Here is an 18,301-nt window from a genome sequence, read left to right as displayed (position 1 = left end):
GTTAGGCATGACTAACTTGTCTCATTGATTTCAATGATGCTTAGCAATGAAAAACTCAGCCTACATCCTGCCCAGAGGGTTACAAGGTTTGTCCTTGACTTAGTGTACTTTGAGAGATTTTAAACCACATCTGAGCACCTTTCTTATGAGGCAAGGCTACAACACCTGGGGCTATTTAGTTTAGAAAAAAGACGAATGCAGGGAGACATGATAGAGGTCTATAAAATCATGCATGGTGTAGAGAAAGTGGATAGAGAGAAATTCTTCTCCCTCTCACATAACACTAGAACCAGGGGTCATCCCATGAAATTGATTGCCAGGAAATCTAGGAGCAAGAAACGGAAGTACTTTTTCATACAACACATAATCAACTTGTAGAATTCTCTGCTACAAGATGTGGTGACAGCCAACAACCTGGATGGCTTTAAGAGGGGTTTGGATAACTTCATGGAGAAAAGGTCTCTCATAGGCTACTAGTTGGAGGGCTGTAGGCCACCTCCAGCCTCAAAGGCAGGATGCCTCTGAGTACCAGTTGCAGGGGAGTGACAGCAGGAGAGAGGGCATGCCCTCAACTCCTGCCTGTGGCTTCCAGCGGCATCTGGTGGGCCACTGTGCGAAACAGGATGCTGGACTAGATGGGCTTTGGGTCTGATCCAGCAGGGCTGTTCTTATGTTCAGCTTGGAAAGTGTAAAATGGTTGCAGTAGGTCACATACAGCTTTCTATACATGTTCATGGACTAGGGCTAAGAGAACTGAACAGTCATCATACTAGATGACTACACAAATATATCAGGTTACTGCTGTCCACAAAACAGACTATAGTACTGTGCTTCCATTTGAAACTCCCTTGCCTTGCCTAATAAAATAGGCAAACTATAACAGTGAATTATTGTAATTGGTGGCTGGTCATGTATTGTAATAAATAATGGTATGGCCTATCTAGTCCAGCATCCTGTTTCACACAGTAGCCCACTAAATGCTTCTGGGGAGCCCACAGGCAAGAGCTGAAGGCATGCCCTCTCTCCTGCTGTTACTCGCCTGCCCCTGGTATTTAGAGGCATCTTACCTCTGAGGCTGAAGGTAGCCTTAGCCCTCAGACTAGTAGCCATTGATAGACCTGTCCTCCATGAATGTCTCTAAACCTTTTTCAAAGCCTTCCAAGCTGGTGGCTGTCACCACATCTTGTGGCAGAGAATTCCATAGGTTGATTATGTGTTGTGTAAAGAAGTCCTTCCTTTTGTCGGTCCTAAATTTCTTGGCAATCAGTTTCAATTCTTGAAAAATTTTAATGAAGGAGTTATTTGTAGGTGGATTGAAAGTTGATTTTGGCTTTAAAATTAACTCCTGTTCAATCGATTCATTGCTAGTCTCCTTGAAAAATTCTGCTAGACTGATTTTCCAGCTATATATTTTTGTCTTACTTGTGGACAAGGAGATTGAAATTAAGGCACTTGCATAATGGGTAGAGAGCTGAAATTGGTACTTACAAGATAACTTGGAAAATAAAAGTGATTTATTTGGGTTGGTTTTTATTTTTTTAATCTCTTGGGACACAACATCTCTAATTGTGGGCAATACTCTATCAGAAAGCAAGCCAACTTGCATACACAACAGAATGGGGCTTGTGGGAGTTACCCTTTCATAACTACTTGAGCCAGTCTCTCATTTGGGCAGGAGGGATTTCTAATGCCAGCTAGGAATGTATTTATACTTTCAGAATGCAAACATTATTTGCTGGTATAGTGCATCTACGTATTATTAATCAACAGTTACAAGCAACATATAATACTCTGATATTAAATAATAATGGATAATGCTGTTAGAAGGTTCTCCCTGCTCAAGCAAACTACAAATAATATCCCAACAATACTGAATAATACTAAACTACCAACCCACCACCAGAGTAACACATGCACATTACATAACAGAGGGTTAAACATTTGTTTCCTGATATTACAAGCAGTGGCAACACATTTGGCCAAACAGTATGTAATCTTGGCATCAGAGTCAGAAAGGAAAAAATTTACATAACCATCATCCGGCATGCCTGGATAATGTAACAGAATTGGGCCAATAAGAAGAGAGTGTACATTTCTATAAAATACACAATACAATAATACATGCCCCACGGACTCAATCATGTCTGAGCAGCAGAGGCAGAGACATTGGGAATATGGCATATGGTGCAATCTACCCTCCAAAACAGCTGAAGGTAAAACATTCAAACGGGCCAAAGTAAAGGCATGGTGGAATTTAGGGAAAGTATAAGTAATTAGCTGGGGATAAGGTTTGTCTCAGATTTTCTGCACAATACAGTGTGCAGTTCATGCTCTGTCCTTTTGAAGCGCAATATCCCAAAGGTGCTGATGGACTGATTCTTTGGCTTTAAAAAGGCCTATATGAGTCAGATCTAAAAGTGGGAGGCCATATCACCAAAGTTTCTTCTCCACCACATTTTCCCATCTAGAGGAAAAAGCTATCCATTAAAGCAAGGGCAGCCAAACTAGAGGGGTTGTAAATTAATTCAAGCAAATAGTTGAAAATAAGATCAAATGCAGTCTTCAATTGGGATTAACCCTGTCTCAATTCTCAGTAAAGCATTTGGTACACAAATGCTACACCAAGGATAGATCTAAGAAACTTGGACTGTACTACCTCCAAAGAATGAAAATGTGGCTATATACAAATTTGAGCACCATTCAATAACTGAGATGTTACCTTACCCTTAAAGGCTTTCACTGCTGCTGGTATATATTTACCTCCCCTGGAGAAGTAGAATCTGGATAGTGTAGTTTCACTTCTATGTGCACCTTGAGTGAGATGAGCCTTCCAGGAGCCATTTGATTGGAAGATCACCCCCAGGATCTGTAAGTTTTACACTGCTCTATTTCTTGGACATTAATCTGCCATGTGTGTTTGGAGTATTTTTTGGTGAACACTATCAAAGTTTTTTGATAGTTAATTTCTAATCTTTCCTCCACACAATAGGCAATGAATAACTTAAGGGCTCTTCGAAGACCTATTTCAGAAAAGGATAATATTACCATCCTCATAGAGAAATGCAGGAATTGGATGAGAGGCCAAATTAGGGAGATGGAAATTAGAATTTTGTAAGACCTGCACCAAAAGAATTTATGTAATAGTGAAATAACAGGGGGGCCAAAATACACCTCTGTTTTACACCTCTCTGGACTGGAATTGGATTTGATAAATGGCCTTGCTGATTACACCTCACCCTCAGGTAATTTTGATGCATATGAATAAGAGCAAGCAGTCGATGGTCAATAGAGAAAGTCTCCAACTTTGCCCAGTCTATCCCTGAAAATAGAATCAAAGGTCGATTTGAAATAAACGAATGCCGCAAAAGAGTTCCATGTGGCTTAAAGCTGTACTTCTCCACCAGATGTTGCAAGACTAGACATTGATCTATCATAGATTGGCCAGGCCTGAAGCCTGCTTGTTCCTCAGCCAGAGTGTTCTCACTATCTAACCAGGATCAGAATTTCCAACATAAATGTCTAGCATAAAGCTTTCCCACTACACTAAAACGAATAGGCCAATAATTTGCAGGCTCAGATATCACTCCCTTTTTTATAGAGCGGGACTATGATTGCTAGGTTCCACTCATTGGGAATCTGCACAGCATGATCAATAGCAGTAGAAAAAGCTGCCAGAATTGGGGCCCACCAGTCAACATCATTTTGAATCATTTCAGCAGATATGTAGTCAGCCCCCGGTGCTTTTCCTTGTCTAAACTGTGCTATTAGCTTTTTTGTTTCAGAAGTGGTGACAAGAAGGCAGATTAGATAGACCTTGGGCCTGATCCTGCAGGGCTGTTCTTATGTAATAATTATAAAGTACTTTATACAAGATCAATCCATTGGACTAGCTAGCTCAGCACTCTCCTTTCTAACTGTCAAATACTCTCCAGGGTATTAAGCAGATGTCTTATTGAACCCTGCTACCCAGGATCTTTTAACTAGAGATTCAGCCGTACATATGTGCTCTATGACTGAGTCACAGTTTCCTCTTTAGAAGTCAGGTTGCTGATGTGCCATAATAAGCTCTGTAAAAAGACCCCTCTCCAATCCACAAGGCACAGGAACATTATTAGAAATATTTATTATATTAACATTTATTATTTATCTATATATTAGAAATCATTAGACCCTGTCTCTTTAGCATAAGTTGCCCAAATCTTTTAGCACACGTTGCACAAATGATCATGCATTCCATTTTAATGAAGTTTCAAGAAGGATGATAACCAACAGAACTTGAACAAGTCCACCTCTCAAACTGACAACACATTCAATATGAATTGTAAACCATTTTAAAAAATGTCCTGCATTCATATAATCAAATGAAGAAGTTAAATTTATTTCAAATACACTTTCCAATCAACATGCATTTTTCCTGCCACCTTAGCAACCTTCAGAACCAATGCCACTAGAGGCTAAAAGCTGCGTGTCGAGAGGCGGAACCAACAGGACGACGCAGGGAACCCACCTTGCAACCAGATGCAGCCCCAAACGGCAGCTGACAACAGCTCCAGGAACTACCTGCTGACACCACATGTGGGAGGGAGGTATCAGATAACGTCAGGGAGAAGTTAGGAACATAGGGAGGTGCCATATATTGAGTCAGACCACTGGTCTATCTAGCTCAGTATTGTCTACACAGACTGGCAGCGGCTTCTCCAAGGTTGCAGGCAAGAGTCTCTTTCAGCCCTGTCCTGGCAATGCCAGGGAGGGAAACTGCAAGCAGGGTGGACCCTGCTTAGCAAAGGGGACAATGCATGCTTGCTACCACAAGACTAGCTCTTCTCCCATAGACCGGATCTCCTCCTGTCTAACCAGGACCAGAATTCTATACTGTACTATACATCGCTCCAAGAATGACACAGGCACACGTGTCTGGAGCTGACCACCAAGTGGGCAGGAAGAAGAACAAGCCAGCAAAGTAGGAAACTGAAGGGGAGGGATTAAAGGGGGTGTGGCTCTTACACAAGGTTATTTAAATTAGTAAGGGGTCGCGCCAAGGAGGAGACAGATGTACCCAGAGAAGATAGCCTTGCCTCCCAGTGAGAAGTAAGCTAAAGAATGGAGAGACTAGGAGTAGAGGGATCAGGATGCCAGAACTGCCTTCTCTCAATGTCTGAAACACCACTATATGCGCGTATGGCATAAATAATGCCATATTTTTAACTGTAAACTGCCCTGAGCCATTTTGGAAGGGCGGTATATAAATCAAATAAATAAAATATATAAATCAAATAAATAATATCCCAGAGGCATACAGAGGCTGCCATTCCAAAGGCAGCCTATGCAGTGGCCGAGTAAAGGCATTCGTTTATGACCATGTTATAAATAGCTTGTGAAGTGCTATGGAACCAGTGTTGAGCATGTTTGAGACTGGAGAAAGAAGGCAGCACCCAAAAGTCATCTAACTTTGCTATATGCAGGCTTGTTTCTACTGCAGAGGAAACAAGACCCAATGAAATGAGATACAACCACCACCAGCCATTCTAAGCAATGTCAAATAGCAGGAGAAGCAGCAGCGGCGGCTTGTGCACACTTCAAGGGACCATGTCCCAGAAAGCTATTCACCTCGACTCTGCTGCCTGTTGACCATCCCTCCCAGCGTCCATCGCCGGTCCAGGCGCCTCAGGTGAGCCTTGCGTCTCTTAGAAACTATGTTGGAAAATGGATGGCAAAATAAAAAGGAAAGAAAAAAGAAAAAGTGATGGATGGGTGGAGAACAAAAACCAAACCAAAACAAAACACACGTAACACCAAGGACAGGCCCTGAGATGGGCCAGGATGGGATGAAATAATACACTGAGATTAGATTAGATTATGAAATAAATGGATTAACTCCCTGAGGCCCAGTTACCCACACAATTAGATGTTTGCTTGATGCATTTACAAAACTAACTTCGTGTATCCAAACCTTTGGAAAAGAGTCAAGGGCCATAAAAACAGATATCAAAATATCATGGCATCTTTGCTTATACTGCAGGCTGTTTGGGTCAGGAGTGACTTTCATTACATCTCTGTGGCACAGGAGAATTCCAGGACTTGGCAAAGTCTGCAACCTACTCCTTGATGATTCTGCTGAGGCTGTAAGGAAGTCCAAATCTGTACAATGCAGGATAAAAACTTTGCAAGGCCCCTTCATGCCACTGTACATCAACAGCATTACTGGTGTGCTGGAGCCCAAAGTGCTCTGCAAAGAGCTTGTTATTTTGGTCTACCAGAGCCAGGTAAGCACTAGGACTGTGCATCAAATAGGGCTGATGATCTTTCCTCCACCTCCTAACATTGCTTCCTTCTCCAGAGCATTATGGGGCATCTGCCAGGATGGAAAGCAGAGTTTTAAAACAGTACTGCTGTTTGAAGTCAAAAGACAGAAAGCCCACCGAGTTGCTGCTGAGTGAGGCTCCCTGATACATCTATTTGATCCAATAGCAGAGTGCACTATCAGATTAATTCAATGCAGAAGCAACAGACCAAAGCATTCAATTTGGACTGGATCTGAGTCAGATTTCTCACTGATGCGCAACCCTAGTAAACACCACAACAGTCTATGGAGAAGATAATCAATTGGGATCTAGACATTCCTCAGAAATCCAACCACAAAAGAGAAAACATTTAAAGTTTTAGAATACAGTGAGAATGCGTGTAAATTTTATCAGAATGTTTTCCTTCCTCAAGCCAATCTGTGGTTAGCTTAGAAGAGATGGCAAATGTGTCTCATGCTACAAGACCAAGTTTTCAATAATTTCTGAAACAGTTTTTCAAGGATTCAAGAAGTTCACAGGTTATGTAAAAGTTAACAATGGTTATTCATTTTAGATTTTTTTTAAAAAAGGAGAATTTGTGAGTATCAGATTGTTAAAATATCTGTGCACAGTGGACACTTTATTTTCATGGCAAGGGACACATTCTTCCCCCCAGTTACATTCGTAACAGAAATAATCTTTCAGTTCATTCACTTATTACAAAACTGTCTCTGTAATTCATGAAATGAGATGTCAAGATAGGGGAATAATCTTTGACTTTCACGTAAGTGCTTCCATTTCTAGTTTGCTCTCAGTTAAGGAAGTGAAAAAGGCTCCCTGAGAAGAAAGAGAAAACAAATGTGTAAAGATTCCCTAAGTTATGGGCCCTCTCTCAGGTTATTCGAGACTCAATATATTAGGTTAAAGTTAAGGCTGCTATAAAACCCTCTTCTCCATCTGCCTGGAATACAGATTTGCAAAGCCCTTCAGAAGGTATGGATGGCAGGGAGCAGTCTCAGGCCCATTGCTTCAGGAGACCCAGACAGAACATGGGGTTAATGGGCCAGGATCTTTTTTTAAAAACAAAAAACAAAAATTCCAAAGTCACTGGTTTTGATGGGGAGAGGGATCTAGGGATGTGCGAACCCAGCTTGACTTTGAAGCTCGAAGTTGAGCCAAACCCTCTGGATGGACCCTGTTGGGGTTTTTTTTTTAAAGTACAAAAATGGCAGAGTTACCGCCATTGTTGGGCTCTGGAGGGGGTGCTGTCATGACTACACAGAGGTGTCTCCTGATGCACCCCATCCCCCACCCCGGTTTTCTGCCCGTTACAGGCCTATCTGCAGTGGCCATTTTGGAGGCTGCTGTGCATGCCAATGGCCATCTGAGTGGCCGCGTCATGACCCAAGCCTCACAGATGGCCATTGGGTATACACAGTGGCCTCCAAAATGGTTGCTGCCACCACAGATAGGCCTGTAATGTGCCCAAAATGAGATAAATGCAGCCTGTAATGGGCTGAAAATGATCAGGGGGGCTGGCGGAGGGAGATCAGGAGAGCCCCCCCCTGCGGCCATGACAGCACCCCCTGGAGCCTGGCAATGGTGGTAAGTCTGGCATTTTTGTTCTTTAAAAAATTTTTCCCCTCCCCTGAGCTGGGTCTGAACCAGTTCAGACTAAAGCCGGACGGGGCCTGGCTCTAGAGTTCACAGAACCAGATCAGATCCAGTTCCGTTTGAGTCTGATTCTACTTGAACCAAACTGAGTTTTCTGGTTTTGTGCACTCCTAGGAGGGAACCAGGGATATTTAGTACTCAAAAATATCCCTTGCTACCCAACTTCTAATTGCCACCCTTCCCCATGTGGTTTGACAAATTCTCTTTGGCAGCCAGTTCCCCCAGTCTTATTCCTCTGATGTAAACATCCCTTTATATGTTCCCAACTTCCTCTGTCCCAGCTCTTAGGCTCCTTTCCATATCCTCTAAAAATTCTCACACATCAAACAAAGCTGCCCGGCCTAGGTTGCCAACTTCACTTGTCACCACTCTCCATTGGTTATGGATCACTAACACCTATTTCACACCGTTGCTGCAGAGGCTGGTGAATACATTTGTCACACTCCAGTGCTACCAATTCAAAAGAAATGAGGGAGAGACTAACTCTGAGGCATACAGTATCAACCACTGGTATTTCACAGCCTCTACGGTCTAGTAAGGGTACTCTCAAAATAGTTCAATAATATGTGGCAGAGTGCCACAGGCTGCATTGGTGACCACAAGGCCATATGTCCAATAGTTCTGGCCTCCCAATCTGTGCCCTGCAGGAACTAGTGCAGGCGTCTCCTCCGGAGTCAGAGGAGAAGGGTGCTGGCAGGGGTCTGGAATGGAGGGGCTGGTTTGTGACTCAAGTATGTGCTCATGACTTAAGTTTTAAAATTTATCTTAAGCAACTGCATTAGCATATTGGGGACATGCACTTTTTATTTACAACACAAGCAATGAGGTACACTATGCCATTTCTTCCCACAAAGATTCAGGAGAGTCTCAATTTTGTACATATATCTATCTGAAGATGGCATCCTCTGTGCACAGTTACTTGTGACATAGATGAAGTGAAGTGCATATGGCAGACAATAATAAGACCAAATGGAAATATGGCAGTCAATAAGAAGACCAAATGGGAAAAGTATTATGTGACTGGAGAGAATGGATTCAATTAACACAAGTCCAAACAGGGCAACACCTTTGGAGCCAGACTATACTCTATTTTAACAGAAATATTAAACAAAATGACTGGTAAACTGGGACAAAACATAATCATTCCCACACTGAAGTGCAGTATTTGCACTGGAATATCAGGAGGAAAAGGATGTAAAATGCAGAGCATTTTGTAAATGGTCATCTTCTGCCCTTCCTCTTCTATAGAAGCTTCATTAGAAAGGAAAAGTGAAAAGTGGTGTATGCATTACTACACATGGACCACAGTAATCACAGTCATGTTTCTAGAAATCTTCATCACCATCATTATTAGTTATATTGCACCATTTATGTAAATAGTGTTTTATAAAAGATGACATATCCTTAGTCCAAGGAGTTCACAATCTAGAAACAGATACAAGGAGAAGTCAGAAGGAGGGGAAGGGAGTGGAGACAGGATTAACCAGGAAAGAATATGTAATTAATTCATTTATGTACTTGAGATTAGTTACAGTGGGGCATGGGGACTAGAGGAGTGTACTAAGAGCTTCACAAGAAAAGGTGCATTTATGGAGCAATTTGAAGGAAGTGAGGCAACACACTTGGTGCTCTGGGATGGGGTTCCAGGCATACGGGTCAGCAAGTGAAAAGGGGCAGAGTCATTTGAGAGAGAAAGGTGCCTTCAGAAAACTGAATACGGTGGGGGAAATGTCATAGATGGGAGTATAATGGAAGATCAGGGCAGAGAGGTAGGGAAGAGGAAGTCCATAGAGGGTTAAGGACAAATTGCTCATGCTGGATCCTAAAACTGATAGAAACCAGTGTAGGGATTTACAGGAGGATGCAATGTGATCAGAATAATGGAAAAGTGAACAATTTTGACAGAATGTTGGATGGAACTGTGGTGGGGGCCGAGGTGAGATTAACAGAAGACCAGTGAGGAGACTGCAGTAGTCAAAGCAAGAGTTGACCAGCATGTGAGCTAAATTTTCCACAAAAGGGGCAGGGAGGAAGGGCCATATTTTTGCAATGTGTGGATAGAGAAGTGGCACAGTTTGGCACCAGGCTGAATACCTGGAATAAGGAGAAAGAGAGAGGGAGAGGGAGAGGGAGAGGGAGAAGAGTCCAAGTTAAAGGAAACCTAAGGCTTTAGATCTGTTCAACAGATTGGCTGGTGAAATAGTCAATGGATAAGAAAAGAGTACATAGAGAGGAGGGTTTGAGAGAAAAGATGAGAAGTTCCATCAAGAACATATTGAGTTTGAGATGAAGAAATGTCATACAGTTGGAGATATGGGACTGGACAGAGGGAGAAGGTTTTGGGGAAAAGAGACAGAGTTGGGTGTTATCAGCAAAGTAGTACTAAAAACATAATGAGCACACACTTCACACATACAGTATACAGAATCAACATTACTTCTATAGATCCTACTAGTCTTCTCACTGGTGTTTATAAAGCTTGAAATTCCTCCTGCATTGTACAACTTTTGTGCTGATCTTTAGCACAGGTATAATTAATTCTTATAAGGTCCAAAAATATTTTAATGAAGGATTTTCTTATATAAACCAATATTCAATGGAATTCTCTTCAGTATTCTTACCTTCCCCTCCTTTGGACATGTTAATTTCAGAATCATCTCTAATTCCACTTTGGGATTCCAGGTATGTGGCAGGGACCCAGCCCTGCTCTTCCGAAGTGCTTACAAACCACCAACCTGTTTTTTTAAAAAGCAAGGAAAAAATATTAGATATAAAGAAAAATATTTCTTCAGCCTATCCTAGCAATCCCCTATTCTCTGAAAATAGACTTTTAACACTACTTGAAGTCAGACAGAACAACAATACAGAGATTATTTTGCAAAATAATGTATTATAACATTATGTACTGTCCCACACATGTGAGCCTTGGGGAAATGACCTGACTAGGAAGCCAGAGGTTGCCAATTCGAATCCCTGCTGGTATGTTTCCCCAACAATGGGAAACACCTATATCAAGCAGCAGCGATATAGGAAGATGCTAAAAGGCATAATCTCATATTGCGTGGGAGATGGCAATGGTAATCGCCATCCTGTATTCTACCAAAGACAACCACAAGGCTCTGTGGTCAACAGGAGTCGATGGCACACTTTACCTTTACTGCTCCACACAGACACATTACGGGTAAATCATGTCTAAGACATGAATTTTTGCTGCATTACTCCACCACTACCGCAATCATATACCAAAGATTATGAAATATAAGAAACCATCAGTATACTGTGTGAGCTACAAAGCTATAGCTCAATTATCACAGAGAGAACAGCTTCAAATATCCTGTCAATTTCTGCCTCAAGAGATTGGGTTTCTTTGTCTGCAACATAGAAATGCATGCAAGTGGACATGGCTGGAGGGAAGACCAAATCCTACTTTGCTCTCTTGAATATAAAAGTGACATAATCAGTGTGGCAGTTCTCTGTACATAAGCATGCAAAACCATCCACATTGATAAGCAGGCGTCAACAGAGAAACAAAACCAGATTCCAAAGACGACACTAATCTTTCATGGAATCAGATTCAGAAGAATCTGTTTCTTCTCACAAAGTATGTAACTGCAACTTTGCAAAGTACACAAAGTTGCAGTTGCATACTTTACAAAGTACTGCTGCTTTATATAAGCACATTTTGCTGAAAGTTAATTGCAGATAGATGACAAAAATGCACAGTATCGCTAGCAGAAGTCACAAAAGCAACATGATCCATATGCCAATTAATGCAGTGTTCCAACTAAAAATACTCATGCCCCAAAATCATGGGCATATGTGTATGTCAAAGTTAAATGCTCCTAAAGATGCAAGCCAAGTATAATTGAAGATGCTACTAAACGATTAAGCAGAGAGATTCTCCTGTTCCCAAAGTGCGTCAAAAAAGGAAACTTCAAAACTAAAGCCTCACAGAGGATACCACAGCTCCACACAGTCACTGCTAGCACCATTTCATCTTGAGCCCCTTGAGGCACAGACTTCCACTTGCTGGCCCAAGAAAGATTTGGAAAGTTTTGCTTCAAAGTATTCCCAGTCAGAGAATTTAAATTTAGTTACATTTTCACAGCAGGAGGGAGATTTTCCCAATATGACGTTCACCCATGGCAACCGACTGCACTAAATAAAAATAATAAAAAAGAAAACCAACAGAGCCAACTCATTTTGAAAAGGCTTCGTGTAGATAGCTTGCTGCTGCAAATGAGGAATTGTTAATGGCAGGAAAGGATAGGAGGGACATAGAGCGCAACATGCACTTGTAATTATAGTACAGAAGTAAACAGACTAGAAGCTGATACACATCTGATCCTAATTAGCTGGGAAATGCCCCATGAATTCTTCTTCAGAAGCCATGTTAGCAGCATGAGTGTGAAAAGAGCTGCACCATAAAGTGCAGTTAAAAAGAAGTTAAAAAAAGTTAATTCTAGTTAAAAAAAGAAATTCTGAAGTGTAACAATTCTGAAGTGTTAGTGCCCCTGGTGGCGCAGTGGTAAAACTGCCGCCCTGTAACCAGAAGGTTACAAGTTCGATCCTGACCAGGGGCTCAAGGTTGACTCAGCCTTCCATCCTTCCGAGGTCGGTAAAATGAGTACCCAGAATGTTGGGGCAATATGCTAAATCATTGTAAACTGCTTAGAGAGCTCCGGCTATAAAGCGGTATATAAAATGTAAGTGCTAAGTGCTAAGTGCTAAGTGCTACATTTCACCCTCAACTTTAGTGTAGTGCACTAGTATTTCACAGAAATGAAAACTGGATTAAATCTGAAGGTCATTTTTAGCTCCCTGATTCTAGATCAAAGCAGACTCATACAGCTTCAACAGCTACAGTAAGGTAAAGGTAAAGTTGTACTGTCGAGTCAGTGTCGACTCCTAGCGACCACAGAGCCATGTGGTTTTCTTTGGTAGAATACAGGAGGGGTTCACCATTGCCATCTCCCGCACAGTATGAGATGATGCCTTCCAGCACCTTCCTAATATCGCATCTGCCCTCTGGGAAACATACCTTTTGCTACATAGGCAAGTTACTTCCCTGCTGTGCCATTAGGTGGCTATGCCATAATAACCCAGAAGGCAAAAACCCCTCTTGCCACCATAAAAAGGTTCTGTCTAGCTTAGAACTTGTCTCTTATATGTCTTCTATCAGAGGCTTCTTATTCTACAGGGATCAAAAGAATACCATCAATTTCCCCTCAACCTTGTCGTTACCACTGCACCTATTAGCTCACTGTCTATTAGATTCAGCTCAAGGCTTCTTCCAAACATGCAGCTGGACACGTCCAGCCTCAGAGGCAAGATGCCTCTAAATACCAGATGCAGGGGAGCAACAACAGGAGAGAGGGCACGCCCTCACCTCTTGCCTGTGGGCTTCCCAGAGGCATCTGGTGGGCCACTGAGGATGCTGGACTAGATAAGCCTTGGGACAAATCAAGCAGGGCTGTTCTTATGACACATTTTGTACAGGTAAAAAAAAAGAAGACATACAGCAGAGGAAAGTTGGTTTTTGTGCAGTTAGTCCTATTAAGTTTACTAAGGGGGGAAAAGAGAACAAAATATGAATACTGCTTCCTTCTAATGTTTATTGCCTACATAGCCACACTCACACACACCTTCCCTTACTTTCTTCTAATTGCTTTAGATCTTTAACAAGGATCCTGAGGAGGTAGTGACAAAAACCAACAACACCACAGGACTTTTGGGAGGCTGTGTAGTAGGAATAAGTACACACACCCTCCTATTTTTTGCCAAGGCACCTCCATTTTTCTTGCTGCATCTTTGTTTCTCTCTCATTTCCCCTTTATTTCCCCTCTCTTCTTGTCTCTTTCTCCTCTTGTTCATTCTCATTTCCCTCCCATCTTCTTCTTTCCTGTTAAAAATGCTGTTAGAAAGAGGGGATGCTCATGGATGGGCTGTACCAGCGCTTGTGCATTGGCAAAAAAGCTTAGAATAAACTTTGTCCCAGCTTGGTCCTGAAAAGAATCTGTAGACAGATTCATGCATGTGCAATACATGCGTGTGGAAGTTATGTTAGAGAATGGATAATTAGCAATAATTCTATCTCCATGTCTGGATCCACCAGACTGCCCCCCAAGCTTTGAACCTGTCTTGCTCCATGGGACACTAGGGATTATTTTCACATAAGAGTGGGTGCCATGTAATCCCACACTTGAAACGAGAGAACAGGCACACGTCAAAGGTGATTCAGACAGTTTGCTTTCGTACAATAACTGCATATACTCCAATTCTCTATTTTTGTCTTAGGGGTGAATGCAGAGGAATGCTAGATTGACATGTGCAATGTGCAGTACAAGTATTCAGAGGAAACACGGAGAAACCCAGAGGGAGAGAGAAGATAAACAAGCAGACTGCTACTGCTCATGACATGGTAATTTGGGGGGCTTTGTCAGTTCAGGGGGACTCAGAAGGTGCCCAAGCATTCTGACTACCAATGTCAGGCAGCTAAAATATGTTAAGTGGGAAGGAAGATTCTCAACCTTTTAAGGTCAGAGGTGACTCAACCACTACCTGAAGGAAGAGGAGAAGAATAGGGGAACATAAGAACATAGGAAGCTGCCATATACTGAGTCAGACCATTGGTCCATCTAGCTCAGTATTGTCTACACTGACTGGCAGCGGCTTCTCCAGGGTTGCAGGCAGGAATCTCTCTCAGCCCTATCTTGGAGAAGCCAGGGAGGGAACTTGGAACTCAATGCTCTTCCTAGAGCGGCTCCCTCCCCTGAGGGGAATAACTTACAGTGCTCACATCAAGTCTCCCAATCAAATGCAACCAGGGCAGACCCTGCTTAGCTAAGGGGACAAGTCATGCTTGCTACCACAAGACCAGCTCTCCTCTGATTAACAGCTCCCTACCTACTGAGAGGTAGGGAGCCAGCCATGTGCTGACTTGGCCTGTTAGGTAGTAAAACATTCTGCCCCTTTGAAGCACAGATTCAAGATGTGATGGACAGCTTGCCAAGACTTATCAGACCCACTGATCACTGTCCCTTCTTGCTCATTCATGTGGGAATGAATGATACTGCTAGGCACAGCAAAGAACAGGTCACAGCTAACTATGAGGCTCTGGGAAGAACCATCAAGGACCCTGAGGCTCAGGTGGTATTCTCATCAATTATTCCTGCACAGAGGACCGGAGAGAAAGGGAAAAACTTCAGATTAGGCAGATGGTATTGAGAGAGATTTGGACTGGGGACTACAGTGTAAGCCTCCTGTATGAAGGACGACTGGCAGAAGATGGACTGTACTTCATGAGGACTGGGAAAAGCCAAACAAACCTGAGCAAAAGGATTTCAAACTAAAATCTGTGGGGGATGGGGACAGGAGCCTAAAAAAGCAAGTATAGAAAAGTAAATACTAAAGACAGAGAATTGGGTGCAACAGAAGAAACTGGGAAGTTGTGGGGTTGCCAGCAAACCCTACAATAAAACAACAGGTGAGATGCTGGAGAATATCCATTAGTTTATGTGGCTATAAACCCACCTACCCACAAACCCACCTAGAAGCAAACAAGATGAACTTCAACTGTTAGTACAGGAAGGTCAATACAGCTTAATAGGTATTACAGACATTTGGTGAGACGACATTGTTTCTATACTAGCAACAGGGGTGTAGCAAGGTTGGAGAGGGCCCTGGGACAAAAGATGAACCTTTGCCCCTCTGGGCCCCCTTCACTTCTCTCCACCGCCGCCATGTCTATGCTACAGAAGAAGTGAAGAAGTGTAAGTCCATGGTGGTGGTGGTGGACATCAAAAAACATTGTTACACCCTCTCATTCCTATGCAAATAAGATCACACACTCTCCACGTATGTGGACACTTTCACATACATACTTGTGCACACACATTCCCCTGGAGCTTTCCCAGACAGCAGGCTTTACCGTGGGTTTTCTGTGAAGTTTTACTGTGAGTTCAAAGGTGTCCCAAAAAACCAATGCAAAAGGTGGATATGTTTACTCTGGATATAAGTCAGGCTACACAATAAACACAATAAAACTTATATAATAATATAATATATAATATGTTTTATAACATTTTTAAATAATGTTTTTATAATGTATACATTTTATAATGTATAAATTATATTATTATACATATAACGTATAACATATTTATAATGTACATAATACAATACAACACAATAAAAAACCAAGAAACCCGAATTGTGTGTGAAGTGCTCTCCGATAGCTCATAGGGACTTCAGGGTAAATTTGGCTGATGCACACCTCCCATTCCAGAGAAGATACGAAGTAAAAGCCGGGTATGAAAAACTTTGTGGCTCAGAAACAGTTTTGGTTTTTTAAAATTAAAAACTATAAGTACTACAGTTACCTCAGATATTCAATCATCAACACTCATTTCTTCTTCTTAATATTATTATTACATTTATATCCCGCTCTTCCTCCAAGGAGCCCAGATCGGCGTACTACATACTTGAGTTTCTCTTTCACAACAACCCTGTGAAGTAGTTTAGGTTGAGAGAGAAGTGACTGGCCCAGAGTCACCCAGCTAGTTTCATGGCTGAATGGGGATTTGAACTTGGGTCTCCCCGGTCCTAGTCCAGCAATCTAACCACTACACCATGCTGGCTCTCTGGGGTTATTGGCCCATTTTCTCACTCACTCAAGATTTCACCCCAGGATTTAGGGGTAAACTGAACCCTGTTTCAAAGACATGTTTTATGGGAGAGGAAAAGCCGAGAACAGGAGTATAATGAGTTTGACCCTGTTCTTTTTATTGAGGATTCAAAAAGGGCCCCTAAGCTCCTTTAATTGGAGATTTTTTCAGTTGTTTCAGCTTCAGGAGAGGAGGAAGAGGCCTGTCAGGCAGCATCTCTCCCTCCTCCTGACTAGCTGGCTGATGTTCAGTGACATCTTCTTTGGGGTTGAGGCGGTCAGTCAGGCTGGCTGAGGGATCAGTAGGCTGAATATGAGCCCTGGCCAGCCAGGAAGGAGGAGAGGGGGTGCTGCCGGACACACCTCCCCTCTCTCTTCCCAGAGAGAACCCATGTCACTTGAAGCCAGGAGAAGGCCTCTGATCAGGATCCAGCAGTGTGCCAGCCAGTCAATCAGAGAGGTGGGAGGAGGCGAGCAAAGGTCAAGCTGTTGCGCACCAGCAGGCCCCCTTCCCCTGGGGGCCAAGGGATACTTGTCCCTCTTTTTTTAATTATAGTTGCTTCCTTGACTTGTAATGCTAATAACACTGTGAGGTGACATGTACCCCGGTGCCTTCTTTGCTATTTTATTCCTTACCATACACAGCTGAATAGTAAAGTGTTGATTTTTTACTGTGCAGTTGGTGTCATGCTTAATACTGTAGCTACCCTGTTTCCCCGAAAGTAAGACCTACCCCGAAAGTAAGACCTAGCAGTAATTTCTGATGTACCGCTAATATGCCCTAGTGCATTTTGGGGGGCTAAAATTAATATAAGACACTGTCTTATTTTCGGGGAAACACGGTAGGTTGGGTCCCCTCAGCCAACATATTAGAACACATTATAAAAGCAGTCAGTCTATAAACATATTAATAACAATGCAGTTATAACACACTCTAAGAAGGAAAGGTTGAACACCTGGTATATTTAGCCTGGGGAAGAGAAAACAGAGGAGGGTTACGATATTACTTTTCAAATACCTGAAGAACTGTCACACAGAAAATGGCAGAATAATTGTTCTCTGGTGCTACAGATGACAAGACTTGATGTAACGGGCCACAGTTACAGGAAGGCAGATTTTGGCTGAACATTCAAAGAAATGTCTTCATGACAAGAACAGGTCACCAATGGAACCAGTTACTTCAGTAGTAGTGGGTTTCCCCTCGCTGGAGGTCTTCAAGCACAGGCTAGACAGCCATTTGCTGGGATGTTCTAGCATTGGATTTCTACATTAAGCAGGGTGTTTGATAACCCACAAGGCCCTCTCAAACTCTATTATTCTACTAGCATTTTTCTTAAAGTATGTTATGGACTGGATTTTTGGAGTAAACCAACAAAACCGCCTCATATAATATTAAAGCAAATGAAGCTTCATGTATTAAAATACAGTGAACATCTTGTGCTTAGGATAGAGTGGTTAAAACTGATTATACACAATAGTATATCAGTGGTTTTTAAACTGTTAAACAAATGCTCAGGCCTGGAATAGAAAACAGAAATTGAACATTATGGTGGCAATCTTGAAAAGTAGCCGGGCTTTACCCATAGTGACCTAATTGATATTATGCACTCATGTGAGGACATAAAAATCCACCCTAAATGGATACACATTGTGGTCAACACTCATCTCTCCTGCAGGGGTT

General features: G+C 42.3%; 1 protein-coding gene across 5 annotated transcripts in view; it reads right to left on the bottom strand.

The window, feature by feature from the left end:
• SH3PXD2A (SH3 and PX domains 2A) overlaps nucleotides 1–18,301 on the bottom strand; it is a 439,126-nt gene that overhangs the window by 50,346 nt on the left and 370,479 nt on the right. For 3 of the 5 annotated variants that reach the window (XM_053311873.1, XM_053311874.1, XM_053311878.1), the window contains 2 exons: nucleotides 10,577–10,690; nucleotides 5,608–5,691 (listed from right to left, as the gene is read on the bottom strand). In XM_053311873.1, the coding sequence (XP_053167848.1) occupies nucleotides 5,608–5,691; nucleotides 10,577–10,690 (198 nt within the window). The remainder of the gene's footprint in view (nucleotides 1–5,607; nucleotides 5,692–10,576; nucleotides 10,691–18,301) is intronic. The other 2 variants (XM_053311875.1, XM_053311877.1) reach the window with 1 other exon arrangement.

Source organism: Hemicordylus capensis, chromosome 3 (genome assembly GCF_027244095.1).
Source record: "Hemicordylus capensis ecotype Gifberg chromosome 3, rHemCap1.1.pri, whole genome shotgun sequence".
NCBI lineage: Eukaryota > Metazoa > Chordata > Lepidosauria > Squamata > Cordylidae > Hemicordylus > Hemicordylus capensis.
This window is presented reverse-complemented; position numbering and strand designations above follow the sequence as displayed.